Source organism: Schistocerca nitens, chromosome 2 (assembly GCF_023898315.1).
Source record: "Schistocerca nitens isolate TAMUIC-IGC-003100 chromosome 2, iqSchNite1.1, whole genome shotgun sequence".
Taxonomy (NCBI): Eukaryota; Metazoa; Arthropoda; class Insecta; order Orthoptera; family Acrididae; genus Schistocerca; species Schistocerca nitens.
Window position 1 is genome coordinate 1,019,500,343 of NC_064615.1, and position 15,750 is coordinate 1,019,516,092.

The 15,750-nt window shown below is 43.0% G+C and overlaps 1 protein-coding gene across 6 annotated transcripts in view; it reads right to left on the reverse strand.

Annotated features, from left to right (window-relative positions):
* LOC126237364 (neutral ceramidase-like) overlaps positions 1–15,750 on the reverse strand; it is a 563,642-nt gene that overhangs the window by 288,236 nt on the left and 259,656 nt on the right. For all 6 annotated transcript variants that reach the window (XM_049947432.1, XM_049947435.1, XM_049947436.1 and 3 more), the window contains one exon: positions 1,422–1,545. In XM_049947432.1, coding sequence (XP_049803389.1) covers positions 1,422–1,538 — 117 coding nt within the window. In that variant the 5' untranslated portion in view covers positions 1,539–1,545. The remainder of the gene's footprint in view (positions 1–1,421; positions 1,546–15,750) is intronic.

The following is a 15,750-nucleotide window of genomic DNA, read 5'->3' on the forward strand; positions in this document are numbered from 1 at the left end:
TTGTAGCAATTTTAATTTAGTTTGATTTTTACTGCGATACGTTCCCACCAGAGGCCGCACTTTTAGAGTTCGAATAGTTTAAATGGCTCTGAGCATTATGAGACTTAACATCTGAGGTCATCAGTCCCCTATAACTTACAACTACTTAAACCTGACCAACCTAAGGACATCACACACATCCGTGCCCGAGGCAGGATTCGAACCTGCGACCGTAGCGGTCGCGCAGTTCCAGACTGTAGCGCCTAGAAGCGCTCGGCCACCCCGACCGGCCTTTTAGAGTTATTCAACAAAAACGCATCTGCACCCCTCCCTCTCTCACATGCCAAACGGTCAGGATTTTTAGTATGTCCTCCATGGCACACACTGCTACCGCTGTGCAAAATTCTGTTACCACACGTATCATTTCCCATGTTCGACTTTTTTTGGTGTTCCTTGACTGAGTTATTACACCACCGGCTTACACGTCTGTTATTATTATCGAAATTTCCCATGAGGGTAATGAAATAAAAAAAACCTTTTGTAAGTATCACGCAAAAACTAACTACTTTTACAATTGTATCTAAACTTAACCCGTGCAAGCACTGCAATTTTCGTAGTAAGAAGGCCAGACAAACAAAACGATATAATTGTTAATTTTATCGTGTTAAAATTTACAAAACAGGTAAAATTTACACGAATGTTTTACAATTTATGGTGCATGGCTAAGCCAGTGTAGTAATATCGCAATCAATGATGACCAAAAATGTTGAATGTGGAACACAAATTGTGCAGTCGCAAATTTTTGTGAAGTGGTAGGCGGGAGTGCCATGAAAAACATACTAAAAATCCTGACTGGTTGGGGAATGAGCCTGAAGTTGCTACAAGAAAGGCCCTAATCATATTTCCTCAAGGACTAGTAGTTTGTGCGAAGAGAGCGAGAGAATACTGAAAATCTCACGCTACGCAAATGTTTTTCATATTTTCGTAGGTCTATTTGAAGTTTTTTCTCGATTTGGTAAAGCACAAGTGTCCCGTATCAAACTGTTCGTTTGGACTTCCTCTACTCCACTGGAGTAAGCTGTAAACAGTTAGACCACTTCTAAAGTCAGTGTTCAACAGAAGTTAACGCCTTTCCCTCTGTTTGTAGGCCTTTATTAATAATTTTACTGTGTGCCTATCAAGCCCTGTTTTCCTTTGTAGCTGTTAGTATCTTTCTTTACCGCTTTTTAAATAGATTAATAACTTTAGTAACAAGCGTCGTATTCACGGTTTCGGAAGTGCATTTAGACACTTATTCATACGGCACATAAAAGTAAGAGGTAGGAGTTTCTCCGTAGGAGTATATTCGAGAAATCAAAGTTAATGTACGAAACTGGCTTGAAATACGTGTAGTTCGAGACTGTTAGAAATTTTTCTGGCACATAGGGAAAGAGGGTACTTACGAAAGTAACTTCCACCGGTGGCCCTGTGATGTCAGCGATCCCGATTCCGACCATATACGAAGCAGCTGACGTGGACAGCAGTGCTGCCAACACCACGAGTGTGCGTCCCTGCATCATCTCGACTCTGAAAAAGAGAAAAGCAAACATAATCGTTAGTATAAATTAGCAGATCATGTGCTGACGTCCCTGAGTAAAGCTCTGTGTAAGAGTGGGTGTAACGGATATACTTCAGTTGCCTGTTAGGTTCTTCATTCGGCTGACGTTTGTTGACGATTTGTCTGACGTTTCGCCAGCATGAGTGGCTGGCCATGTCAAAGTTCACTCTACATTGCTGATGGTGGAGTGGAGTCGAGCTCGGGGCTGCTGATTATACAGGGTGGTACAAAAATATACGGTCAAACTTCAGGAAACATTCCCCACACACAAAGAAAGAAAATATATTATGTGGACATGTGTCCGGAAACGCTTACTTTCCATGTTAGAGCTCATTTTATTACTTCTCTTCAAATCACATTAATCATGGAATGGAAACACACAGCAACAGAACGTACCAGCGAGACTTCAAACACTTTGTTACTGGAAATGTTTAAAATGTCCTCCGTTAGCGAGTATACATGCATCCACCCTCCGTCGCATGGAATCCCTGATGCGCTGAGGCATCCCTGGAGAATTGCGTATTCTATCACAACCGTCCACAATACGAGCACGAAGAGTCTCTACATATGGTACCGGTGTTGTGTAGACAAGAGCTTTCAAATGCCCCCATAAATGAAAGTCAAGAGGGTTGAGGTTAGGAGAGCGTGGCGGCCATGGAATTGGTCCGCCTCTACCAATCCATCGGTCACCGAATCTGTTGTTGAGAACCGTACGAACACTTCGACTGAAATGTGCAGGAGCTCCATCGTGCATGAACCACATGTTGTGTCTTACTTGTGAAGGAACATGTGCTAGCTGCACAGGTAGAGTATCCCGTATGAAATCATGATAACGTGCTCCATTGAGCGTAGGTGGAAGAACATGGGGCCCAACCAAGACATCACCAACAATGCCTGCCCAAACGTTCAAAGAAAATCTGTGTTGGTGACGTGATTGCACAATTGCGTGCGGATTCTCGTCAGCCCACACATGTTGATTGTGAAAATTTACAATTTGATCACGTTGGAATGAAGCCTCATCCACAAAGAGAACATTTGCACTGAAATGAGGATTGACAGATTGTTGGATGAACCATTAGCAGAAGTGTACCCGTGGAGGCCATTCAGCTGCTGATAGTTCCTGCACACGCTGTACATGGTACGGAAACAACTGGTTCTCCCGTAGCACTCTCCATACAGTGACGTCGTCAACGTTACCTTGCACAGAAGCAACTTCTCTGACGCTGACATTAGGGTTATCGTCAGCTGCACGAAGAATTGCCTCGTCCATTGCAGGTGTCCTCGTCGTTCTAGGTCTTCCCCAGTCGCGAGTCATAGGCTGGAATGTTCCGTGCTCCCTAAGACGCCGATAAATTGCTTCGAACGTCTTCCTGTCGGAACACCTTCGTTCTGGAAATCTGTCTCGATACAAACGTACCGCGCCACGGCTATTGCCCCGTGCTAATCCATACATCAAATGGGCATCTGCCAACTCCGCATTTGTAAACATTGCACTGACTGCAAAACCACGTTCGTCATGAACACTAACCTGTTGATGCTACGTACTGAAGTGCTTGATGCTAGTACTGTAGAGCAATGAGTCGCATGCCAACACAAGCACCGAAGTCAACATTGCCTTCCTTCAATTGGGCCAACTGGCGGTGAATCGAGGAAGTACAGTACATACTGATGAAACTAAAATGAGCTCTAACATGGAAATTAAGCGTTTCCGGACAAATGTCCACATAACATCTTTTCTTTATTTGTGTGTGAGGAATGTTTCCTGAAAGTTTGGCCGTACCTTTTTGTAACACCCTGTACGCACCCGGCGCGCCAAGACCTAGGGCTTCTCCGTGGTTATTACCGCTATGGTTCTTCCCTTTACTACCTACAACGATCGTTCGCTGCAGCACAGGAATTCAGGACCATTTCATCGTGAGGGTTTCCTCTTTGTTGTTGAAGCTGCTGTCACGTTTGTGGATACCTGTAGCTTCCCTGAACAACTAGGTGTGGTGACTCTTTCGCTACATCAAGAACTTTTGTGTCGGCCAGTTTTATTTTGTGGTCCGCTTTCATACAACACGTGCTCCCGCCACAGCCAATTTCTTCACCTGCCCAAACCTGCAGTGCCAGTTACGTTCGGTCATCCTGGTGTTGATTTTGAAACATTCCCTTAGAAAAATTAATGAATTACTGTGCTGATAAACCTCTACGTTATTTGCTTTTCAAACAGTTGAACAAAACTGAACGTACTCAGACATTACTCTCTTTACTTATTCTGATCAACACTTAACTGACACACAATATTTTTAGTGCAACGAAATCTGACTTTCAAAAATCCCTACAAAAGAGTGGCCCAGACTAACAATAACCTATACCTTTCATGAATCACTTACCTCACAAAAATCTTCGTTACTCGAACTACTGCAGTTAAGCGAGCGCCACTACTGCTAGCTAAATAAACGATTCTAACTACTGAAGTCACTAACTACTGATAGGAATAGTCAGCAAATGAAAGATTTTGATAGAGAACAAACAATGTATCTACCTTAATAATGTTCAAAAGTCATATATATATATATATATATATATATATATATATATATATATATATATATATATATATATATATTTTTCATGATATCCAATATTACAAATTTATTCTTTCTGATGGACACACGTCCAGATCGTCCACTCTCAAAATTCTGCGGTCTCTCTCCCCATATCCATCACTGCTGGCGGCTCACCTCCAACTGCGCAACGCTACGCGCTGTTCACATCCAACTGCCCAACACTACATTAGCGAATTCCAACAACGCAAACCAGCCACAGAGTGCACACAGCACAGTCAGTGATTTTTATACAGAGCGCTACGTGACGTTACCAACATAAAAACCTATACAGCCTACTTACATAAGAGCGCTACGTGGCGTTACGAACATAAAAACCTAAACAACCTACTTACAATTTATCGTCTATTCATGCCAACAGACTTTTTCACATGAATCTCATATACGGCTTGCTCCCAAAATTGCAAGTGGATTCTTTTTCTCCTTTGCCGATCTGAGACACTCTTAGATCTTCTTTGCCGGTTTATAAATAGTCATTACGTCGGGTATGCGCAACACACGGCCGATTCTGTCCGTCACTCTGAGGAATGTCTGGCAGAAAGGCCCTACTCGAAATTTCTTCTTCCGATATGTGAGTTCGCGACTCTTTTCATGTAACTTGTAAAGTACCCATTGCTCCTCAGAACGTTTCCTAGGTGTTGCGTTCGCCTCTGGGATGCTGCGGGTCACATATTCGTCTTGCGCCTTTTACGAGCGTGGTAACCGTGCCTCGTTTCTGGTTCGGGTGATGATTCGACAGTTTGTGCAGGAATCGGTCTGTAGGTCACGGTTTTCTAAATACGCTGTGTCCTAGGTTTTCACCGTCTGTCGTAACCAACACGTCTAGGAAGGGTAATTGTTGATCGTTTGTAGGTAGCAAGGGGAGAACGGCACTGGAAATGCCAACAGAAAAGCCTTTGGACGTTGGCACGCCACGTGCAGATAATCTGCGGCCGTCAGCTCGACTCCAGCCCCGCCAATCATTAAATTTCATTTCATTACCGGTAACGGGGACTGGAGCTTTGACAATGCCAGCCATTCGTGCTGGCGAAACGTCAGAAAATCATCAGACAATCGTCAGCCGAAGAACTCAAGGCAGAATCCAATACGTAATTTCCCAAGAAGTGGACGCGAAAACCTCATCAATTTTGACGCAGATCAAGTTTCCCGATGAACTGATACTTCAGTTTTCAAAATAAAATTGTTACTTGTCATTGAGAAAAGTCACGTGCAGCTGAACAACTCAGTGCTACAAGGGAAAGACTCATATCTCTGAACGACGATTGTCTCCATGATGGAAAATTATATTGGAGATATATAGAAGTCGATGAAGAAGCAATAAAATTAACTCGAGCTGTTGAAAACTTTCACGATTTTCCTCTTAAAATGCATCAACGCAACTTGCTGCACATACATTCCACGACCCACTTGACAGTGTGTGGCGGAGCGTACTTCTGAAACCAATATTAGTCTCCAACTTTCTAGTTCCGTTTGTGAATGGTATACGGCGAGAACAATTACTTTTTCTCTGTTTTCCTCGAACTGGACAATTTGCAAGACGCAACAGGAAGGAGGTATTATGTTGCCATCTTCTTCTTGCGACTTAAGCTCTCGACTTCTCTATAGTAAACCTCTCTGTGACACACAAAGCCTCTCTTGTAGCCTCTGTTACTGGAATTTGTTGACAATCTCTGTAACGCTCCCGCGGTTCCTAAAGATGTCGTCAAGAAATGCGCCGCTCTTCGCTGGACCTTCTCTATCTCTTTTATTAATCCAGCTTCGTACGTATGGCAGACTAACGAGTAGTAAGTCAAGAATCAGGTGAATTAGTGTTTTGTGGGCCATTTGTTTCGTAAGTGAACTTCATTTTATTAAGATTCCTCCAATGAATCTTAGCCTGACATCTGTTTTGTGCAGCCATACCACATTACACATATCTGGTAGCTTACTCCTAGATATTTAACCGATGTTACTTTCACCATCCTCACGATGGTCCGCGGTATAGGGGTATCGTCTTTGACTAACAATCAAAACGTCCTCGGTCCCGGGTTCGAATCCCGCCACTGCTTAAATTTTTGAACAAATATCATCAGCAATGACCACCGAAGGTTTCCGGCATAAGATGTCACCCTCGTTCTGACAACGACCTTATCAAAGAGCAGAGGAGCGGACTGAAGTTCAGGGCACTATCGTGCCTTTGGGTTGGGAAACTGCCCCTAAAAGGCGGATGACTCAGCTATGGTCAACGGCAAGAGGATGCAGAAGCACTGGAAACCACTGCATTAAAGACACATGATGGAGAGCCACAGGACAGGTTGCCTGGAACTGAAAAAGTGTCGTGATGCAATCTCCATAGGCAAAACATTCCGGACTAGTCCCCCATTCGGAGATGACCACGAGGAAGACTGAATAACCAACGAAAGAGTAATGTTCTTCGATTAGAGGCGTGGAATGTGAAAAGTTTGAGAGTAACGGGAAAGCTAGATAATATGAAAAGGTAAATCTTAGGCTCAATCTGAATATGGTGGGGATAAGTGACGTGAAATGAAACGACGGCGACGATTTCTGGTCACATGAGAACAGACAGGGTAATATCAACAGCAGCAGAAAATGGTGTAGTGGGAGTCATGTCCAGGGACAGTGACGCATCTTACCAAAGTTACTTTGTCGGTTAAGTTTTGCACACCAGTGTACGTTCTAAACCAGCGGTGTACAACCCGAAGCCCAAAGCAAATATCAATGTCGCTCAAGAAGTGAGCACGTATCACACAATCAGTAAAAAAGGATTTCTTGAAATTCCTTCTCCTTTTATGTTAAGTTACGATAAATTGAATATTTTCTAATTGAAACTCCCGCCACATGATGCTGCTATATGCTCACTGCATGCGAAAGTTTCTTTCGTCCTTCAGTTTTGTACAGAAGGGCAGTTTGTTATTTTTAAGTGTCTACTCCCATACTCGTTGTGGATGTACAGAAATGTATATCTGTCATTTTAGTACGTAACCCCTGTCGTAGTGAACACGAGCGAGAGCAACGTTCCGTATTCTCAAAGCTTTATAACTCTAATGAGTGTCGAATCAAACCGGGTCGAGCAACGTTCTGTGCAATATGCTACGAGTTTTTATGACTACATACGTATGCCGCTACGGCAGTGACGTTATTTTAAGACGTCGAAGGAAAAAAAAACTAATGATTAAGGCGACTACTCCCGATAAGCAGGGAATCTGCGTTTGAATCCCGGTCCGGCAAAAATGTTTGTTTTCCTGTGCTTACTGATTGTATGGCAGGTTCAGTACGTGTGAATGTTTTGCACTGATATACAGGACAGTCCTGTTAATCCGAAGTAATTGGGACCGGACCTTGTTCGGATTACCGATTTGTTCGGATTAGGCGAAATTACGGTGACGAGTTCTAGAATGAAGTATACCAAGCAGATAAGTAGGTACACCATGGTAACAAATGGGAACAGGTGTGGGAATGGCTCACTCTCCATCCCTGCCCTTGTTGATGTACATTGTTGAGACCTTTGTAGTGCCTGAGGTCAGTGCACTGCCAGTTTGCTCGCAAAGCGCTTGGTTATGTTAGTTATCGATCGCTGGCACGCGTAACAGTTGTACTGTATTCTTTCAGGTGTAGTGGTGTACGTATTTTGGTCATGAGTAAAAAAAACTGAATGCTTTGAAGCAGATAGACAATGGTGAGAATGTAGCTAAACTGGTAATGGAACTGGGTGTTGGTAAAGCAACCATTTCTGCTTGAAAGAAGAACCGAATGAAACCTAAACAGTCCTGTGCAACGTCTTCAGGAAAAACACTCGAAATTCGGCCGACTTTGAAACAGTCCCAATACGATAAAGTGGATGAAGCTCTTTTACTTTGGATTACGCAGGAAAGAGAAAGGGGAACTCCTTTGAGTGGAACACTGGTTCAGGAGAAGGCTGTTTAACTGAACAATTTAATGAATTTTGATGCGTCTTTTAGAGCGAGTACGGGTTGGTTGGACAGATTCAAAAAACATCATGGAATCCGTCAGCTAACAATTACTGGAGAGAAGCTTTCTTCTGACCGTGATGCAGCGAAGGAATACTTGGGTGAGTTTGAAAAAATGATAAGAGAGGGAAAGTATTCTCCCCATCAAATTTATACCGCTGACGGGACTGACCTTAATTTTAGGGCATTGGCAACAAAAAGCCTGGCATCAATAGCAGACGGCCATGTTCCTGGTTTTAAAATGTGCAAAGATCGTGTGACTTTGTTAGCGTGCAGCAACGCTGCTGGTAATCACAAGCTGCCTTTAATGTTGATCGGCAAATCTGCTAGGTCCAAAGCTTTTAAAAACTGCAACATGAAGTCCCTGCCCGTATATTACTTCAAATAGAATAAAGCATAGATGGATGGTAAGCTGTTCAAAGAATGGATTCACGATCTGTTTGTTCCCTCCGCTCGACGGTTTTCTCAGGAAAATCATTTGTCTCCCCCTGCAATCCTTTTGATTGATAACGCGCCATCTCACCCCAGCACTGAGGAATTATGTGATGGAGAAACTGTGGAGAAGTTATTGCCACCGAATGTTACACCCCTCCTACAGCCGATGGATCAGGGCGTACTGCAAACATTAAAACTGATTTAAAGAAAACAATTTTTAAGAATTCTGATCCAAGATGGCAGCATTCCTTCAGTGGACAAAATAAAAAAGACCAATGTGAAGGATATTGTTTATTGGGCTGCTGAGGCATGGCAGAATATTTCAGAAAATACTCTGAAAAAATCGTGGAGAAAACTGTGGGCATCTCTTGGATTTCAGGACAACCTAGCTGAAAATGAAGAGGAAAATCTACTACAAATGATACAGACAATCCCTGGATGTGAAGAAGGTAGTGAAGGAGACGTAGATTAGTGGATGGCAGCGGATGGGGCGTGTGTGGAGAACCTTACTGACGCTGATTTAGTTGCTGCTGTGACTCAAGACCAGGAAGAAGTGGACTGTTGTGGCGGAAGTGACAATGAGCCTGAAAACGACAAAGGAGAGCTGGTGCCACACAGTGACGCAGCTGAAGCTCTTGACCTCGCGCCACGTTATTTGGATCAACAGCCACTGTTACACGCCGGCCGGAGTGGGCGTGCGGTTCTAGGCGCTACAGTCTGGAACCGAGCGACCGCTACGGTCGCAGGTTCGAATCCTGCCTCGGGCATGGATGTGTGTGATGTCCTTAGGTTAGTTAGGTTTAATTAGTTCTAAGTTCTAGGCGACTGATGACCTCAGAAGTTAAGTCGCATAGTGCTCAGAGTCATTTGAACCATTGTTACACCTGCTGATTTAATGTTTATGAGACGATGACGCAGCTATTCGTCACATAACCGGCTGTCTTCATTACGCCAAAAAACAATGACTGAGTTTTTGTCATCTAAAAAGTAGGGATAAAATGTCCGCTGTATTTTAGTAGGTTTGGCAACTTTTCTTTCATTGTTATGCATTGCTTAAACGTAATGTTTCCTTGCCAATTTTTCTAAGAGATGTTTACTGTACTGTGTAAATTAAAATAGTGTGTATGTACAGAAGTTTACCGCACAGCTTTCCGTACTTAGAGAAACATTTTTCATGTTCGGATCAACCGAACGTTCGGATTACCGGGGTTCGGATTAACTTGACTTTGCTGTAATTTCATGTCACTGGAGCTTCCTTCTTTCATCCTCATTTATCCATTCATGACAGTGCATTTAATTCGTGTATGCTTCTGGGGATGCAGGTTCCTTCTTCACAAGGTTTTGTCGACATGACTAGAGTTAAAGCTCGGGTTGGACGAGGATGAGGATATGGGGGAAATGTCGGCCGCGTCCTTTCCAATGGAACACATCGGCATTCCTTGATTTGTTACTTTGTGCCGCACTTCCACGTGGACATTTTGTTGCAGGGTAAACCCCACATATTGCCAAGGCTGTTTCGACTACGCTGCAAACGTTTCGCTGAGAAGCCCTTTGACATCCACCATACAGTATCCGATCTCTCATCACGCGATTTCCTTACGTTTGGAGTCCTGAAGGAATACATTCGTGGCCTGGATACAGTCATGGCTCCGTAGGCAGCTGCCACATTTTTCCATGAAGGCGTCTGTCTTGTCTCGCAGGGGTAATGTATTAACAGCTACGGCGCTTTCTTTTGAAAATAGTTACTTACTTTTTATATTTGCCTGCTTCAGTCTGTAAAAACGCTTTGTTGCCTTTCTGTCTGTCTGCCCGAATGTTAAGAACCCTTTTTCTCAGAAACGAGTAGACATATCAAATTTCAATTTATGTCACATTAAAAGATCTATTGCCCCTTGGCGGTATAAAAATTTTAAGCTTCTAAGTTAACGCAGTCAAAAGATACGATCATTTATATCACATACTTTGATGCTCGGAAACTCACTAATCAAAATCTAGAGAGTGCTTCCTGTTGACGTAGCATCATGAAATTTGTCAAGAAACACGGTTTCACAGTACTATTAAAGACAAAAATCCTAAACCGTTAATTTGTAATTATATTATTGTCATTTGCTATACGACTTCAGATTTGAAATTAAAATATTCTCGAAAGTCTTTGGAGCCACTGGGACAGATATCTTGCCAGTATCAATATCGATAGCAGGCAATAATCGTCAATATTGGCGGAATGGATGAACTGTCTGTATAAGCAGTTAAGTTTGCACGGAACCCTCACTACGCGTGTCCTACTCGCAACCGGCCAATTATTTTTTTTCCGTCCGTCTCGTTTCCATTTCATTGCCCTTATAACTAAGCGTGATGTGCATCATTACCTATGAAACTTGTAATTGCGCTGTCCTTGGTGTTTCGGTTCAATTGGTTCTAAGCACTATGGGACGTAACATCTGAAGTCATCAGTCCCTTAGACTTAGAACTACGTAATCGTAACTAACCTAAGGACAACACACACATCCATGCCCGAGGCAGGATTCGAACCTGCGACCGTAGCAGCCGCGTGGTACCGGAATGAAGCCCCTAGAACCGCTCGGCCACTGCGACCGGCAGGTATTTTGGTATAGCGGTATTTAGTGAAGTATAAATTTACATAAGTACTGATTTCGTTAAGTAACATTGCCTATAATGGATTTACTTAATGCTATCTACGAACAGTCCAACTGCCAATGTTACTAGAAGTTACAAGGTCTTTTGAGCGGTGGAGCTGACGTTTAAGTGTATCACTGCTCTACAGAAAAATTTTATTTCCAAGCACAAATTGTGACAGTACTTCAGTACTGTTTCTCGCAGTAACTTTACAATCGCTTTTTCTCTTACGTGGGCTGTGATTATGCCACAGCTGGGTGCCAACTTTTAGTACTTTAAATTCGAGAACATTACGAATACAACCTTTCAATCGCACATGGAGTGAAGATTATAAGAGAAACGGCAAAGGGCGACGTTTGCCACTCGCAGTACGGACGACGTGAAGCTGACACCGGAGAGAGTGTGTGTTGGGAGAGTGACCATAACGTTGAAAGTATATAATGGAGTGTGGATGAAACAGGATTGCAAATGCAAGGAAGTGGAAGGATGGGTGTTGGACTAAAAAGCAACAGAGAGAATTCTGAAACACTGTCGTCAATGGACGGAGCAAGCACGTGCTCTCCCGTGCGGCAAGTAAAGCTGAAAGCCTGAGTGCTGGAGCCTAAAGTGCGCGTCATTTATGACGGCGGCCGAGTTTAGGTTCGTTCTGCGTATCTGACGTCACAAAACACAGTCAGCCAATGAACAGAGAACGACGTTGCCAGAGCTCGACTGCAGTGCAGAGCACGGACGAGTGTCTTCAGTTTTAGAAACGTTCAGTCAAAAATAGAGTAATTGAACAAAAGCAATGTCTTGATAGCAGACTTTTTTTTATAGAAAGTTTGGAAAAAGCATTCCTTATACCAATTGCTTCATATTCTATTAGTTAATTAAACCAAACAAGCAATAACCCTCCTAATTCAGGCGATAGCAAGCAAAGGTGTTTGTATCATTCTCACTAACCGATTTTTCGCAATAAAGAACAGCGGTAATTGTTTATTTCCTATTGTACTTCGACGAAACGTGAATAATTCATAATCATACCAACAGTGTTTGTTGGTATTTTGCATGATATTTTAAAGTCCTCCGGGAGAAACATTTAATGACGGGCCACGTTAGCGTAGTGGTTAAAGTGTTTGGCTGCTATGTGAAAAGTTCGGAGTTCTAATCTTGATCAGTGCTTCATATTTTCTTTATTTTAAAACCAATATCAAAGTGTCTTACTTCATGAATTTTATTCGTTTAAATGTAATTTTCTGAAATTTCTAGTGGCAACTAAAATCGACCATACGGAAAGTATACGCTATGGACTTTTACCTCTGCAAACTCTTCAAAATTTCGTGCAATGGTTTACTACATCTAATGCTGCACAATAACTGCGTTGAACATCGAAACAAAATTAAGTCATTTATGGGGCGAACGTATCAGTCAAGAAGATGTGTAAAAATCAAATTTTTGGCCCAAGTAGTTTTTGTGAAATCGAATGATAAAGTGTGTCAAAGCAGTCGAAACACCATGTGTCTGCACAGGCGAACAGTGCAATGATGACAAAATCGCGTACATCGCGGAATGCGGGGAGCACGTCTCTGTAGCAGCGAAAGGGTTAATGCGGCCGTCGTGGCTTTACTTCATAAACTGCGCGCTCCCCCCTAAACGTAAGTTTGCCAACTATACTATGGCACTGCTTCTCTTGGCGCGTACAACTGGCAACGCAGCAATCTCCCGCGTCTGGGCGGGCATGCGCGAACCGCCAAGATAAAAGAATTGAACTATAGCTGTCGGTGGAAGGGGGGGGAGGAGGTATGGAGGGAGAGCTGGAGGTGTTCTAGTTGCAGTTTTGGGACCTGAAAAGCCGTGTGCGAGAGTCGCAGATCCATCGTGGCGTCCGGGAAGTACGCCGTCGCCAGGTGACCAATTTTCGGAATTAGTTGATTACTGTTTGATATAAAGGGTCTTAGTTAATGAAGTTTTAAGACAGGAGTCTGCTGTGAAAGTATCAAAGTGACGAAATGGATAAAGCCGCAGGTAAGCAGCGCAATCAAGAGAAGAAACTATTTGGAAGTGTCTTAGTTAGGAACGTAAAGGTATCAAGATTTTTCGTCACGTGTAATTAATTTGTGTCAGTTCAGCAGTACGATCAGCTTGATTAATTATCTATACTATACATGTTGAGTTAATTAACAGGTTTACCGGTTTTACGGTTTCGTACCACAGTCAGTAAAAAATGGAACCCTTACATGACCACTTTGTTGTTCGTCTGTCTGTCTAACTGACAGATACTGTCATTTTTTCATACAATTTCTCAAATCAAAACCTTTGGAGCTCTTCCCGTAACATAGAATCATAAAATTAACAAAATGCAAGGTTTCACAGTACAAGTAAGGGAATAAATCTGGAAATGGGTAATTTGCAATTATATCACGTAAAAATATTTTTTTTTATTCGTAAACTGTCAAAGATGTCAGGAACTACTGCCAGCATTTTCATCTTGTTTTCAGTAATAGGTAACTTGATTTACGTGTAAGGTTTGTGTATATAATCTACAAAAAATTCGTGCTGATTAGCTGAGCTACGGTGGGTAAGACCCCTGCCGCCAAACTAAACGATGCATTTGCCATCTGGCGGTGAATGGCGTAAGGCCGCCCGACTACCACAGCATGGCCTTTAAACTGCTGATTCTACATATAAACTTGCCCTGACAGTCCCTGCATACGATACGTACAGCATATGCAATGTTACAGAGCAAAGTGACATGGGTAACTGAAGCAGAATTGCACTTCCAATGTTTGGGATGAGGTTCCAATTTCCCATAATATATCCCTTTAAGCGTTCCACAGAACAGTTCGACATATGCATAACAATAGCCCGGCTATACTGTTTTCTTCTCTGAAGACTTCCATCAAATGTTACCAGTAATTCTAAAAGGGAGGAGAGCAGGCGAAGCCAATGCATTTGCAACTGCTGAGTAATGTAGCAGAATTAATAAAATAAATAGAATATTACGTTAGTGAATACGGAACTAATAAATGAAACTAAAAACTTACAATTAAAACATTCCCGGGACCGATATCATGTCAGTATCAAGATCAATACTGGCAAAAACCCCGGCGTTGTCGGTTCCCGGGGACTATCTATATACTTACGGAGCCCTCGAAGCGAGCATTTGTCCCTTTTATACAGGGTGTTACAAAAAGGTACGGCCAAACTTTCAGGAAACATTCCTCACACGCAAAGAAAGAAAATACGTTATGTGGACATGTGTCCAGAAACGCTTACTTTCCATGTTAGAGATCATTTTATTACATCTCTTCAAATCACATTAATCATGGAATGGAAACACACAGCAACAGAACGTACCAGCGTGACTTCAAACGCTTTGTTACAGGAAATGTTCAAAATGTCCTCCGTTACCGAGGATACATGCATCCACCCTCCGTCTCATGGAATCCCTGATGCGCTGATGCAGCCCTGGAGAATGACGTATTGTATCACAGCCGTCCACAATACGAGCATGAAGAGTCTCTACATTTGGTACCGGGGTTGCGTAGACAAGAGCTTTCAAATGCCCCAATAAATGAAAATCAAGAGGGTTGAGGTCAGGAGAGCGTGGAGGCCATGGAATTGGTCCGCCTCTACCAATCCATCGGTCACCGAATCTGTTGTTGAGAACCGTACGAACACTTCGACTGAAATGTGCAGGAGCTCCATCGTGCATGAACCACATGTTGTGTCGTACTTGTAAAGGCACATGTTCTAGCAGCACAGGTAGAGTATCCCGTATGAAATCATGATAACGTGCTCCATTGAGCGTAGGTGGAAGAAACTACAATGAGCTCTAACATGGAAAGTAAGCGTTACTGGACACATGTCCACATAACATATTTTCTTTCTTTGCGTGTGAGGAATGTTTCCTGAAAGTTTGGCCGTACCTTTTTGTAACACCCTGTATATCACCGACTAGGCGACCAAACCCCTACCGAGCGAGGTGGCGCAGTGGTTAGCACACTGGACTTGCATTCGGGAGGACGACGGTTCAATCCCGCGTCCGGCCATCCTGATTTAGGTTTTCCGTGATTTCCCTAAATCGCTCCAGGCAAATGCTGGGATGGTTCCTCTGAAAGGGCACGGCCGACTTCCTTCCCTGTCCTTCCCTAATCCGATGAGACCGATGACCTCGCTGTTTGGTCTCTTCCCCCAAAAAACCAACCAACCAAACCCCTGCGAGTAGAAGATGTATGCCTTATCTGTCTGGGGACAAAAGGTCAGTAGTTGAGGGATATTCTCGGTACCTGATAGGGAAAAGAGGGTGCGTCACACTTCATTCTTTTAATCTAGCTCACCAGTGACGTGATAACAGCGACGATCACTGTAACACCCAATTACAGCCAAGTAATAAAAACTTCAGTCGCTACAAGTTTCTTGTATTTTTATGTAATATTAATATAAATTTGTGGTTTATGTAAACAAAGTACTATGCCCGTTAGGATAAAATCAACACCTGTAGTGTCACAAACAAGAGAAGATCGGAGAGCGTAAAGATGGCGAC